The sequence below is a fragment of the Somniosus microcephalus genome, chromosome 2 (genome assembly GCF_052327205.1).
Source record: "Somniosus microcephalus isolate GS21.2 chromosome 2, FLI_Smic_1.0, whole genome shotgun sequence".
NCBI classification, from domain to species: domain Eukaryota; kingdom Metazoa; phylum Chordata; class Chondrichthyes; order Squaliformes; family Somniosidae; genus Somniosus; species Somniosus microcephalus.
In genome coordinates, this window is record NC_140988.1 from 22,388,137 (window position 1) to 22,401,684 (window position 13,548).

At 44.9% G+C, this 13,548-nt stretch overlaps 1 protein-coding gene across 1 annotated transcript in view; it reads right to left on the reverse strand.

Annotated features, from left to right (window-relative positions):
* Window positions 1–13,548, reverse strand: part of hpse (heparanase) — a 54,885-nt gene that overhangs the window by 4,015 nt on the left and 37,322 nt on the right. Inside the window, 2 exon segments of the mRNA XM_086007417.1 lie at window positions 3,585–3,731; window positions 6,308–6,435. Of these exon segments, the coding sequence (XP_085863543.1) occupies window positions 3,585–3,731; window positions 6,308–6,435 (275 nt within the window).

A 13,548-nucleotide genomic window follows, 5' to 3' on the forward strand; every position in this document is an offset into this window, starting at 1 on the left:
TGGCCAGGACCACTACTCCAATGCCTGGCCAGGACCACTACTCCAATCCCTGGCCAGGACTCCCCCTACTCCAATCCCTGGCCAGGACTCCCCCTACTCCACTCCCGGGCCAAGACCACTAATCCAATCCCTGGCCAGGACGACCACTACTCCAATCCCTGGCCAGGACCGCCCCCCCCACTCCAATCCATAGCCAGTCTGTGAACCCCCCCCTTCCCCTCCACTCCTGCGCTGTAGCCAGGCCCCCTCTCCCACACCTAGAATCCTTCCAGATCTCTGAACCATACTCTAATCTTGCCAGACCTCCCTGGACGATCGCAGCTTGCAGACTCCACCCACACCTACCGTAGTCCCACCAAGTCCTTACCCACTAGGCCTCCCACTTTCCCAGATTCTGGCACGATCTGTCCTGGAGAGAGAGTGGGTCCTTCCCCTCTAGGAGTAGCTGGGACTCAGGACACCTGCCTCCAAATTGCAGCCTGAGGAGGTGTTGTCTCTGGCAGCTGGCGCAGGCACCTTCCAACGTCAAGGCAGAGACCCAGACTCCAGTGATCTTAAAATCAAGAAATTAGTACCTTGGTGTGGTTGGTTTTATGAATATATTAAACATAAAGTGATTTAAAAATACATTGTTTTTGGTTTCAAGTAGGCCCCACAAGTGAGCAGTCCCACCCATAGGCCGCGATTTTGCAAATGGATGCGGCTTGGGAGCGGGTCAGCTGGTTTCCGGGTTCCAGTCCCGCCCCCAACTTTATCCGGCCCAAGGCCATGATTGGCATTGTTAAGCCCGCTCTGCGGACTTGAGGGCCAATTAAGAAGCCGGTCAGATGACTTGATGACGCATCATCTGCTGGTTTTCTCAAAGGGACCACGCACAATTTTTCTTTGACAGCTCATTTCTCAGTGTTTGACAGCATTGAGGTATCTTTACGATTTTGACAGCGGTCCCGCCTCCAATCCCGCACTCCGAGGACTGGCAAAATTCCAGCCATAGAGTCCCAGAGACCTGCATTTACTTACTTTTTAATGAACTGAATTATAATTAGCTCCCCCCACACCCAAAAAATTTATGAGGAAGGCCACAGAAACAACCAATTTTATAAATGACATTCCTTCATTTTGTCCTCCATATGTGGAGGATCCAGTCTCAGGTGCTTTACAGAGAGGTGAACTCTGAGCAGGAGAAGTTGGGGGATGGGGGGTGATGATGTTGAGGTGCTGAAGAGGAAGAGAAGAATTTTAAGGGGGCTTTTGAAAATAGGTGAGAAGACGGCAAGGCAGAGGGAGTTCTAGCATAGCGGCTCATAGAATGGCCACTAATGACAGAGTGGAGATGATGGGGAACGAGACGGTGGAGCAGTGTTACAGCAAAGGGTCCGTGCAGGGACATGTTAGAGGAAGCTAGGGCAGGGCGTGTGATCAATCCGTTGAGGTGCAGAAACTTGGCAAGAACAGGAGTGATGGGGCCTTGGGACCATGTGCGGGCAAAGACAGTGCAGCATTCTAGATAAATAGTAGATTGTGGAAGATGGAGGCCAGCAAGGATAACATTCGACAAGCCAAGCCTCCAGTGATGAAGACATACATAGGTTATGGTGCCAGCAGCACTGGAGGAGGGGTAGGGCCAGAGGCTAGCAATACTTCAGAGGTTTAAGGAGGCTAAACTCTGGGCCAGGCAGTGAAACTTTGCACCTCCAGGCTAAACCTGAGATAGCAGCGAGGGAGATTATTAGAGGCCAGGGCATCTTTCACGATCTGGCAGGAAGCACAGAGATGGCTTTCGTTTTACAGACATTAAAAGCTGTAGGAAGTTATGACTCATTCAGGACAGGCAGTTGAAGTTGGAGGTGCAGAGATAAAGCTGAGTGTCATTAGCAGACACTTGGAAGCTAATTCCGCCAAACGGCAACATGTACTTGAATGATTGTGAGAGTGAGTGTGCATGTGTTTCATTTTTTGGAAACTATTGGTACTGGTACTGGTGATGAAAAAGGTGGAGGTCAGTGATGGAGCCCTGAGCTACACCAGAAGCGGACAGTACAGGCATGGGAGGAGAAGATGTTGGAAGAGATCTAACGACTGCTGTGACGGAACAAAGAGGACAGTGCCACACAGACTGGAACCATGGACGAGGGTGTTGGAGGAGGACTGAGTGGTCCACTGTCAGAGGCAGTGGCAAGATGACGAGGGGTGGAAGAGTATGAGGAGAAACAGTGTGTCATCATAATCACACAGGATGTGGTTTGACTTTGCTGCTGACAGGGCAGATTGAAAGGTCTCAAATAGGAGGGGTTGGATGCAGCTGCAAGGCAGCTATGCATTGAAAGGACTGGTGAGAAAAAGGAAAGCAATAGCTGGATGGGTTGATTCCGTAACTATTGACAGCCATTCTGAATGACCCTCAACGGTGGAACTGCTGTAGTTCTCTTTCTGGGTCAGAAAGATGCAATTGTGAAACACTATCAGCAGGGAACCAACCCTGTTAGTGGAATCATTGCTAGAGTATCTTCTTGGCTCAGTCAGTCGTACTCTTGCCTCTGGATGAAAATAATGGGTTCAAGCCCCACTCCAGGGTTTAAGCACATCATCTAGGCTGACAGTATAGACTCCTCTTCTTAGGCAGTCCCTCGGAACAGAGGGTGACTTGCTTCCACATTAAACATGAGTTCGCAGGTGACTGATGAGTCCAATGCGGGACCTACAGTCTCTGTCACTGGTGGGGCAGACGGTGGTTGAAGGGATGGGTGGGTGGGGTTTTTGGGTTGACGTGCGCTCCTTGCGCTGCCTGCGCTTGGCTTCCGCTTGCTCCCGGCTAAGAGACTCAAGGTGTTCGGCGCCTTCCCGGATGCTTCCCCTCCACTTTGTGCGGTTTTGGGCTAGGGATTCCCAGGTATCGGTGGGGATGTTACACTTTTTCCAAGGAGGCTTTGCGGGTGTCCTTGAAGCGTCCTCGGAGCTCCGACATGGCAAGATAGCCCCAGGTGGGCAGAGGAAACAGTATAGTACAAAGGGAGTGTGGCACGGTTACTCCAAGGCCTGTTCAGATGACGTAAAAGATCCCAATGCCACTATTCGAAGAAGAACAGTGGAGTTCTCCCGGTATCCTGGCCATATTTAACCTTCACCCAACACCACCAAAAACAGATGATCTGGTCATTTATCTCATTGCTGTTTGTGGGGCCTTGCTGTGCATAAATTTGCTGCTGCATTTCCCTCCATTGCAACAGTAAATAAACTTCAAAAGTACTTCAATGGCTGTGATGCGCTTTGGGATGTCCTGAGGACATGAAAGGTGCTGTGTAAATGCAAGTTCTTTCTTTGCTCGTAATGGTGGCCACACTCATAAACTTTGCTGAAACAGGGTTACGTGGTGCGTGGGCGGGGGAGGGTAGCGAAAATGGTTGCCACGGAAATGGTCCACAGTTTGGTTTCTTCAACCCTGCTTCAAGCAGTTTGGAAAAGGGGACGGAAGTGAGAGTTGTGCGAGTCCTGAAAACAGAAACATTGGCACTACACAGAACATTAAAAAAACATACTTTGGACAACGCAGTCACTGTATTCGTTAAAGGACAAGGTTTGCTTACTGTGAATATAATCCTATCTCACTGTCGCCAGGTTGGAGCAAATACTGAACCGTTTGGTTGAACAAACTACAACACAGGAGGATGTGTTTGTCTTGATCACTCAGGTTTAAAGCAAACATCGTCACTGATCCCTTTCGATAGAGTTGGCTGAAAGTGGAAAAAGGTAAATTGAATTAGTATAAACTGTCGGTAATCAGGCTCTTCTGTCACTCCTCCCAACCTGAAATGCACACCCACATACTTTGGTTAGTACTTGTATGTCGTCTTCAATGTTTTAGTTATGATACAGTATTTGAGAGTTGTGCTCTTCCCTCCCCGCACTCCTGCCAGAACACAGGCTCCTTGGTTATCAGGACAGTGCCAATAGTTTCCAAAAAATGAAACACGTGCACACTCACTCTCACAATCATGCACACGCTCTCATATACTCTCACACAAACACAGACTCACACTCATCCTCTCACACACACATTCCTACTTGGCCACTGCCCCTTATAGGGTAACTGGAGAGGGTTTTGGGGGTTTCTGCATGTTGTTATTAGTGGGGATTCAGAGTAAATCTTGGGTATGGATAAGAAATTGATTGAAAGGTTAAAAACACGTTAGCGGATTTATAGCAGGGATGGGGGCGGGGAAGGAGGAAATACTGAATGGGGTGCCCAGAGATTGGTGTTGGGGCCACAACAACTGTATCTAATTTAGATCAATGACTTGGATTTAGAAACCAATGCAAAGTGGTCAAATTTGCAGATGCCATCAAACAGGGATGGGGCAATGGAACTGGAGGAGGCAGCCAGGAAAGTCCAGTGTGTGTTGGACAAAACATGCAAATGGGCCGAACACTGGCAGATGGAATTTAATGCAGACAGGTGTGAAGTACACCACTTCAAATCACTTAATCATTTTAAACACCTCAATTAATGTCACCCGCAACCTTCTAAACTCAAGGGAATACAAGCCAAGTTTATGGAACCTGTCATCACCATTTAACCCCTTTAAGCCCTGGTATCATTCTGATGAATCTGCGTTTTACTCCCTCCAAGGCCAATATATGTTCGCTGAGGTTCGGTGCCGAAAACCGAACGAGTAGAGGGAGAGGATAATTACAGATAAACCTTCCAAGGTAACATTGGGTGAAATTTCTTCCCGACATTTTGCTGGATTATTACAATCCAGATTAAAACTAACATCTTAAAACTAAGTGGAAATGTAAGTTGCTTCATCTTCCCTAAATAATGCAATAGTCAAGCTTTTAATATGAACATACAGAAATGACAGAGAGGAAAAACCTACTGGTCCACCCCGCCTGTCTTTACTGTTTACCCAGAATAAACCTTTTATATCGTTTACTATCGAATTTCAAATCTAACAGTAAAACTCACCTGGGCAGATCTGAATCTTAAATTCCACTTTTTCCTGGGGCTCCACCTGCCTCCTACATTACAACAGTGACTAAACTTTAAAAGTACTTCATTGGCTGTAAAGCGCTTTGGGTCGTCCTGAGGTCATGAAAGGTGCGATATAAATGCAAGTCTTTCTTTTTCTTTTGATTCAGGTGGATGTTAAACATCCCAAAGCACCACTCAAAGAAGAGCCGCTAGTTCTCATGGTGTCTTGGCCAATATTCTTCCCATAACCTCCATCACCAAGAACAGATAACCTGCCCATTGCTGTTTGTGGGGCAGTGTTATGTGCAAAATGGCTGCCACATTCAACCATGTAAGAGATGCCCCAAAGTATTTAATCGACAATGAATTGTTCTGAAGTGTAATCCCCGAGAGACACGATAACGTGATTTATAAATCTAAGCTCTTTCTTTCTCGGCAACAAAGCCAGTTTTGAAGTGGGAAATCTAGACTTGCTGTAACACGTTACTTAGCAGCTAAATAATTAGCGAGCACTCGAATGAGGTATGCATTATATAACTGCTTCATTACAAATAGATGCTCCTCGGCTTATATTGAGTGTTTTGTTTTAATAAAACCTGCATGCCTTCAATTTGAAATTACTGGGGCCTTTTAGTTAAAGGCTTGCTGAATCTATGATCTTATATTTAACTCTTCATTGAAGCCTTAATGGAAAGAGTGGGTTGGTAATGGATTTAAAGTACATAGAGGTCGATTTAGAAAACAAACAAACAAAAATAAAATCACTGCAGCAGCTACAGTACAAACTACACCTTCAAATAGCAGCAGAAGTTCAGTTCACTACTTTTCCATTTCAGTGGATGTAAAAGATCCCAGGGCACTATTTCGAATAAGAGCAGAGGGGAGTTCTCCTTCATGCCCTGGCCAATATTCATCCCTCAACAAAAACCTAAAAACAGATGATCTGGTCATTATCACATTGCTGTTTGTGGGAGCTTGCTGTGCACAAATTGGCTGCCGTGTTTCCTACATTACAACAGTGACTACACCTCAAGAGTACTTCATTGACTGTAAAGCGCTTTGGGACGGCCTGAGGTCGTGAAGGCGCTATATAAATACAGGTTCTTTCTTTCTTATATAGGCATGGGATAAGGTAGAATTATCTTCACAATTTGCTTCTAGCTACCAGATCAATAAACAGCCTGAAGTGAAACCCTGACTTTGTAGCCTGGGACTTCAATCATGACTCCTTGGCAACAGCAGCAACCATTTAGTGCAATTAAAATGCATCCCATCAACACACAAAATGCTCGAGGTCAGCGGTAGGCGAGAACAGTATTCAGGATGATTCTTTACCTATTGGGGTTGGTACAGTGCATGTACACGCGCAGTGTTCCATTGCTGGCTTCATCGCTGTGTACAGCAAATACATTCAGCACCTTGGTGCCTACAAGCCTTTTGTAAATCAGAGAAAGCCAATAATCCTGCACAAAACAGAAACAGGGAGAACACACGTGTTATAGTCAGGAACCTCTAAAGATCAAGAGATGGATACTAAAATGTTGAAGGAGGCTACAGTCAACGCCAGGACACCATTCAAGCAGGCCACCAGTAAAGCTGCATTTGCCAGTTTCTTAACAAACTTAGTGTAGTGGTTATGTTACTGGAACAGTAATCCCGAGTTGAATGCGAATTCAATTCCCACCATGGCAGCTTGAGAATTCAGTCTAAACAAAAATCTGGAAATGCAAAGTTGGATTCAGTAAAAGTGACCATGAAGCTGCTGGACTGTCATAAAAACCCAACTGGTTCACTAATATCCTTTAGTGAAGAAAACCTGCCGTCCTTGCCCGGTCTGGCCTATATGTGACTCCAGTCCCACACCAATGTGGTTGACTCTTAACTGCCTTCTGAAGTGGCCTAGCAAGTCACCTAGCTGTGTATTAAACTGCTACCAGTAGTTCAATAAGGCCCACCACCATCTTCTCGAGGGCAATTGGGGATGGGCAATAAATGCCGACTTTGCCAGCGATGCCCACATCCCAAGAATGATTTTTTTTTTTCAAATTACAATTGGGAGTGAGGTACAATGATTATCTCCATTAGTGAAAGTTCTTTGATAATGTTCTATTTATCCCATGGGTTGCGTTCTTTTTTTAAGAAAGGAAGGTATCTGGAAGACGAGTGGAGTGGGAGTGGGATTAATTGAATAGCTCTACCAAAGAGCCGGTACAGGCGTGATGGGCTGAATGGCCTCCTTCTGTGCTGTATGATTCTATGATCAGGCATCAACTCCCATTAAATATCATATTCGCTCCTTTAAATCCTTCATACTGTCAACATAAATGTTTACTCACACTACTCAGGTTAAAACACTTGATTTGATGTTGAGCGTACTTGTAATTTGATGAGCAGCACTTATATCTTTCATCCCCTATAAAACCAATGATGAAGAGACACCAGCAATAGTAATTTTAGCAGGTGATGTGATCCAGATCAGTTGTCTCTCTCCTTTAATGGAATATCTGACCTCCATGACGTAAGAAAACTACTAGGCACTTGGTGAGAGTATTAAACAAGGCTTTAATCGACTGTTTCACAACATGGAAGCCGAGTTATCCTTCACTAGTTCCTGTTTACAAAATGTCCCTGAGCAAGCTGGGCCCGTGCCAGAGTATTTATACTCTCCCTGGACAGCACCACCAGCAGGCCGCCCAGTATATTTCATAAGTCCTTTCTACACAAATGGCACGATTTATGTCACTCCACGTACGACATCAAGAGGCAGTTTACCTGAGGTCTAATGAAGGGCTTGGACTGATATCCAGATTCAAAACACTAATAATGATTGGGGTGCAGGCAGCAGTAATCAGTAATTTATGTACCCATCTTCCAAATGGTGTCCCCATCCCGTGATGCTTACATCTCGGGGCGGGGGGGCTGAAAAATATGTTCGTTCACCTGCATAATTTTGAATTTTTGCAACGGTGCATTCTGGTTCATTTTAAACCCATGTTTGATGTCACAACTGAAAGATTTTTTTAATCCTAAAAAAAAAATTACGCCCAATATTTTTATAACGAGTAAACACAAGTGCTCAAAGGTTGGGTTTTTTTTCTCCCTGGTTGCTCGCAGCAGAGCCCCGGGGATTAATCTTTGATTCCAGAGCAATCCTGGAAGGGTGGCAACCCTGCTTTCACTCACTTCCGCTCAGTGCCGCAGCCCACTCCTGCCGCTCAGAGGGATGAAATGGCCCTGTGGGCGGGAGTTCGGAGGTCAGCAATCCTGATCTTGCAAACCTTTGAGAGAATGCCCGCCCACAGGCGAATATCACTTCCACAAAGGCAGGAGAGGGGAGGGGTACCAGGAAGTTATAAATTACACACGCACGCACACTGTTTGTGATAAATAGTGATAAATGGGTATGATCTAATAACCATTACAGAGACATGGTTGCAAGGTGACCAGGGTTGGGAACTAAAAATTCCAGCATACTTGACTTCTCAAAAAAGACAGGCAGACTGGAATGGGGGGGGGGGGGGGGGGGATGCGGTTAGCCTTGATAATTAAGGATGACATGAAGACAGTAGTGAGAAAGTATCTTGGCTCAGAAGATCAGAAAGTAGAATCAGTATAGGTGGAGATAAGCAATAACAAGGGGCAGAAAACAATGGAGGGAGTAGTTTATAGGCCCCCAAACAGTAGCTATACCATTGGGCAGAGTATTAATCAAGAAATAATAGGAGCTTGTTACAAAGGTAATACAATAATCGTGGGGGGGACTTTAATCTGGATATAGAGTCTTAAATTTAAACAAAGCCAATTATGTAGGTATGAGGGGCGAGTTGGCTAAGGTAGATTGGGAAATTAGATTAAAAGGTATGACAGTAGATAAGCAGTGGCAACCATTTAAAGAAATATTCCAAAATTCTCAACGAATATACATTCCATTGAGAAATAAAAACTCCACGGGAAAAGTGATCCATCTGTGGCTAACTAAAGAAGTTAAGGATAGTATTAGATTTAAAAAAAAAGAGACTTATAATGTTGCAAAGAATAGTAGTGAGCCTGAGGATTGGGAGAGCTTTAGAAACCAGCAAAGGATGAGCAAACAATTGATGAAATTGAATGAGAGTAAATTAGCAAGAAATATTAAAACAGATTGTAAGAGCTTCTACAAGAATGTAAAAAGGAAGAGAGTAGCAAAAGTAAATGTTGGTCCCTTAGAGGCTGAGACAGGAGAAATTATATTGGGAACAAGGAAATGGCAGAGGCTTTAAACAAATATTTTGTCTCTGTCTTCACAATAGAAGACACTAAAAGTATACCAAAAATAGTGGGGAACCAAGGGGCTAATAAGAGTGAGGAACTTAAAGTAATTAATATCAGTAGAGAAAAAGTACTTGAGAAACTAATGGGACTAAAAGCCGACAAATCCCCTGGACCTGATGGCCTACATCCATGGGTTCTAAAAGAGGTTGCTGCAGAGATAGTGGATGCATTGGTAGTGATCTTCTAAAATTCCCTAGATTCAGGAAAGGTCCCAGTGGATTGGAAGGTAGCAAATGTAATCCTGCTATTCAAGAAAGGAGGGAGAAAACCGGGAACTACAGGCCAGTTAGCCTGTCATCAATCATCAGGAAAATGCTGGAATCCATTATTAAGGAAGTGGTAACAGGGTACAGGAAACTTTGTGCTATCCGGCACCCACGGGACAGAGCTGCTGCCGTTGCCTCAAAACTTCCAGATAGACCAGCGTCAATGTTATCAGATAGGAGCTTTTCATCTCCGTATCTGACAACAAAGACTGTTGCTTAGCAACAGCTTGTCAACACTCGGCCCGTGGCTTGGAAGCGTCTCTGAAGCTGTTGCTAAGATACAGAGACACCTTCCAGAGCCTGCCGTATCTGACCACAAACACTGTTGCTCAGCAACAGCTTGTAAACACTCGGCCCAGTAGCTTGGAAGCGTCTCTGAAGCTGTTGCTAAGCTACAAAGACGCTTTCCAGAGCCTGCCTGTGAAAAGAATGCTAGGAGAAGAAAAAAAACCTAACCAAAATGGCTGCTGATTTCTGCCGTTAGATCGAAGCTGCCGGACATTCAACCTCCGGATAGCACAAAGTTTCCTGTACTTAGAAAATCATAATATGATTAGGCAGAGTCAACATAATTTTATGAAAAGTAAATCGTGATTGACAAATTTATGAGAGTTTTTTTGAGGATGTAACTAGCAGGGTAGATAAAGGGGAACCAGTGGGTGTAGTATATTTGGATTTCCAAAAGGCATTCGATAAGGTGCCACATAAAAGGTTAAGCAAGATAAGGGCACATGGGGTTGGGGGTAAGGTACTAGCATGGATAAAGGATTGCTTAACAGACAGAAAACAGAGAGTAGGGATAAACAGGTAATTTCAGATTGGCAGGCTGTAACTAGTGGTGTGCCACAAGGATCAGTGCTTGGGCCTCAGCTATTTATAATCTGTATTAATGACTTAGAAGATGGGACCGAGTTTGCGGACGATACAAAGCTAGGTGGAAAAGTAAGATGTGAGGAGGATACAAAGAGCCTGGAAAGGGATATAGACAAGTTAAGTGAGTGGGCAATAAGGTGGCAGATGGAGTATAATGTGGGGAAATGTGAGGTTATTCACCTTGGTAGGAAGAATAGAAAAAGATAATATTTTTTAAATGGTGAGAAACGATTAAATGTTGGTGCTCAGAGAGATTTGTGTGTCGCAGTACAAGAAACACAGAGAGTTAACATGCAAGTACAGCAAGCAATTAGGAAGGCAAATGGCATGTTGGCCTTTATTGCTAGAGGGTTGGAGTATAAGAGTAAGGAAGTCTTGCTACAATTGTACAGGACTCTGGTGAGACCACACCTGGAGTACTGTGCACAGTTTTGGTCTCTTTATTTAAGGAAGGATATAGTTGCCTTAGAGGGGGCGCAACAAAGGTTCACTAGATTGATTCCTGGGATGAGAGGGTTGTCCTATGAGGAGAGATTGAGTAGATTGGGCCTATACTCTCTGGATTTTAGAAGAATGAGAGGTGATCTCATTGAAACATATAAGATTCTGAGGGGGATTGACAGGGTAGATGCTGAGAGATCGTTTCCCCTGGCTGGAGAGTCTAGAACTAGGGGGCATAGTCTCAGAATAAGGGGCCGGCCTTTTAAGACTGAGATGAGGAGGAATTTCTTCACTCAGAGGGATGTGAATCTTTGGAATTCTCTGCCCCAGATTGGCTGTGGATGCGGAGTCATTGAGTATATTCATGGCTGAGATAGATAGATTTTTGGACTCCAAAGGAATGAAGGGATATGGCAGGAAAGTGGAGTTGAGGCCGGAGATCAGCCAAGATCTTATTGAATGGCTCGAGGGGCTGTATGGCCTACTCCTGCTCCTAATTCTTATGTCAGATTTAGCAACTAGTGACAGCACTGAGCACTCCCAAGTCAGCTGGAAAGTGCCCCCTCTCCCCCCAATGAAGGTTAGGATCTTTCAAATTTCCACACTGGCCATCCTTACAACCAATGAAATGGCCAGTCCCACCGAACTAGGATGAAAACTGCCCAAACCTATTTCCTGATGGAAACATATTTTATTTATGATTTTTCAGTCATGACAGACAGAGCAAGGTCACATGAGAGAGAGAGTGAGCACAAGAGAGAGAAAAAGAAAGCTTTCAGGTCAAATCTGAGCAGCATTCAAACCCAGGTCCCTGTTAAGTCTGTGTGTTCTAGTTATTGTTAATAAGAATCACTGTACACAGACCACAAGAGTAAATTCAACAGGTCTTTACTAGTCGGAGGTCAGGCTGAACTGCCCAATAAATCATTACACAGCACTTATATACCGGTGTGGTCACCACCGGTATTACAGTATACAGCAGCCAAGATAAAGTAGTGCATCTCTTAAAATAGTTCTCTTAAAGGTGGAATGGTTACATACACCACAATCCTCCCTTTTTAGCTTAACAGTATATATTCCCCATTAAACATAACATAATAACATATATACACAACTTCATGTAAAAACAGTTCACAGATTCAGTCTCTGAGGAGGCCTCCTGATCCGAGACGGTTAACGCCTTTCAGGGGTCTCTGGTTCTCGTTGCTGGGGTGACTCATCTAGTTGATCCCCTATGGGTAGGACATCATCATCAGGTATATTCACTTCTGAGGTAGATGCTTCAGGTTCACTAACTTCCTCCACGGTTGTCTCTGTCGTAACCATGGGCTCGACCCTTGTTCTCGATCCCACCAATTGGTCAGCATGACGTCGCATTACATTTTCACCAACATCTACCGTGTACATCAGGGGTCCTTGTCTGGCCCGAATTGTTCCAGATTGCCATTTCTCGTTTTTATAGTCCCTGGCTAACACCGGTTGTCCTATTTCAAAACTCCGAGTGGGCTTGTTATTGATATGCTGGAACTGTTTGTTTTCGACTTCCCTCCGCACATTTGGTTTTAACAAGTCCAACCTGGACCGCAACCTCCTGTTATAGAACATCATGGCAGGACTTTGGTTTGTTGTTGCATGGGTGGCGTTTCGATATGCCAGTAGGAAATTGTCCACCTTGTGTTGCAGTGGAATCTGATCTTCGCTCATGGCCTTTATTGCCTTTTTGAACGTCTGTACAAACCTCTCGGCCAGCCCATTCGTAGCTGGATGATATGGGGCAGAGGTATAATGTTTCACCCCATTCTTCTTCAGGAATTTCTGGAATTCCTCTGACATGGACTGTGGTCCGTTGTCTGAACATATTTGCTCTGGCAATCCATTTCTTGCAAATATCGTTCTTAGCACCGCGATCGTCTTCTCCGAGGTAGTGGTAGTCATTTTAATCACTTCTGGCCATTTAGAATGTGCGTCCACCGCAATTAAAAACATGGAATCCATGAATGGACCAGCAAAGTCAATATGTACGCGTTGCCATGGGGTTGAAGGCCATTCCCATGGATGCAGCGGTGCAATTGGAGGTGCATTTTGGACTTTTTGGCACCCTGAGCAGCTTTTCGTCAGATCCTTTATCTGTTGGTCGATACCCGGCCACCACACATAAGCCCTAGCAAGGCTTCTCATCTTGACTCCCCCCAGATGACCTTCATGTACTCTCTCTCTTAACTTAGGAGGGATAATCACCCTTGTTCCATACATCAATGTTCCCTGACAGATGGACAGCTGTTCTCGTCTTGCTGAGAATGCCGGTAACAGTGGATCACCATGGGCTGGCCATCCCTTTACTGTCAATTCGTAGACCCGGGACAGTGTCGGGTCATTCCTAGTCTCCCTTTCAATATTTGCATTGGTGACAGGTAAACATTCGATGATGGTCGAGTGAAATAACTCCACCGGGTCAACCGTCGGTGCCTCCTCCTCAGTAGGTAGTGGCAGGCGCGACAGCCCATCAGCATTACCATGCTGCTTTGTACCTTTGAATTCTATCTGATATTGATGTGCCCCTAGGAAAAGGGACCATCTCTGGAGCCTCTGTGCTGTCATCACCGAAACACCCTTCTTAGGGTTAAAAATGGATACCAACGGCTGGTGGTCTGTCAGCAGTGTAAACTTCTGGCCTTGCAGGTAATG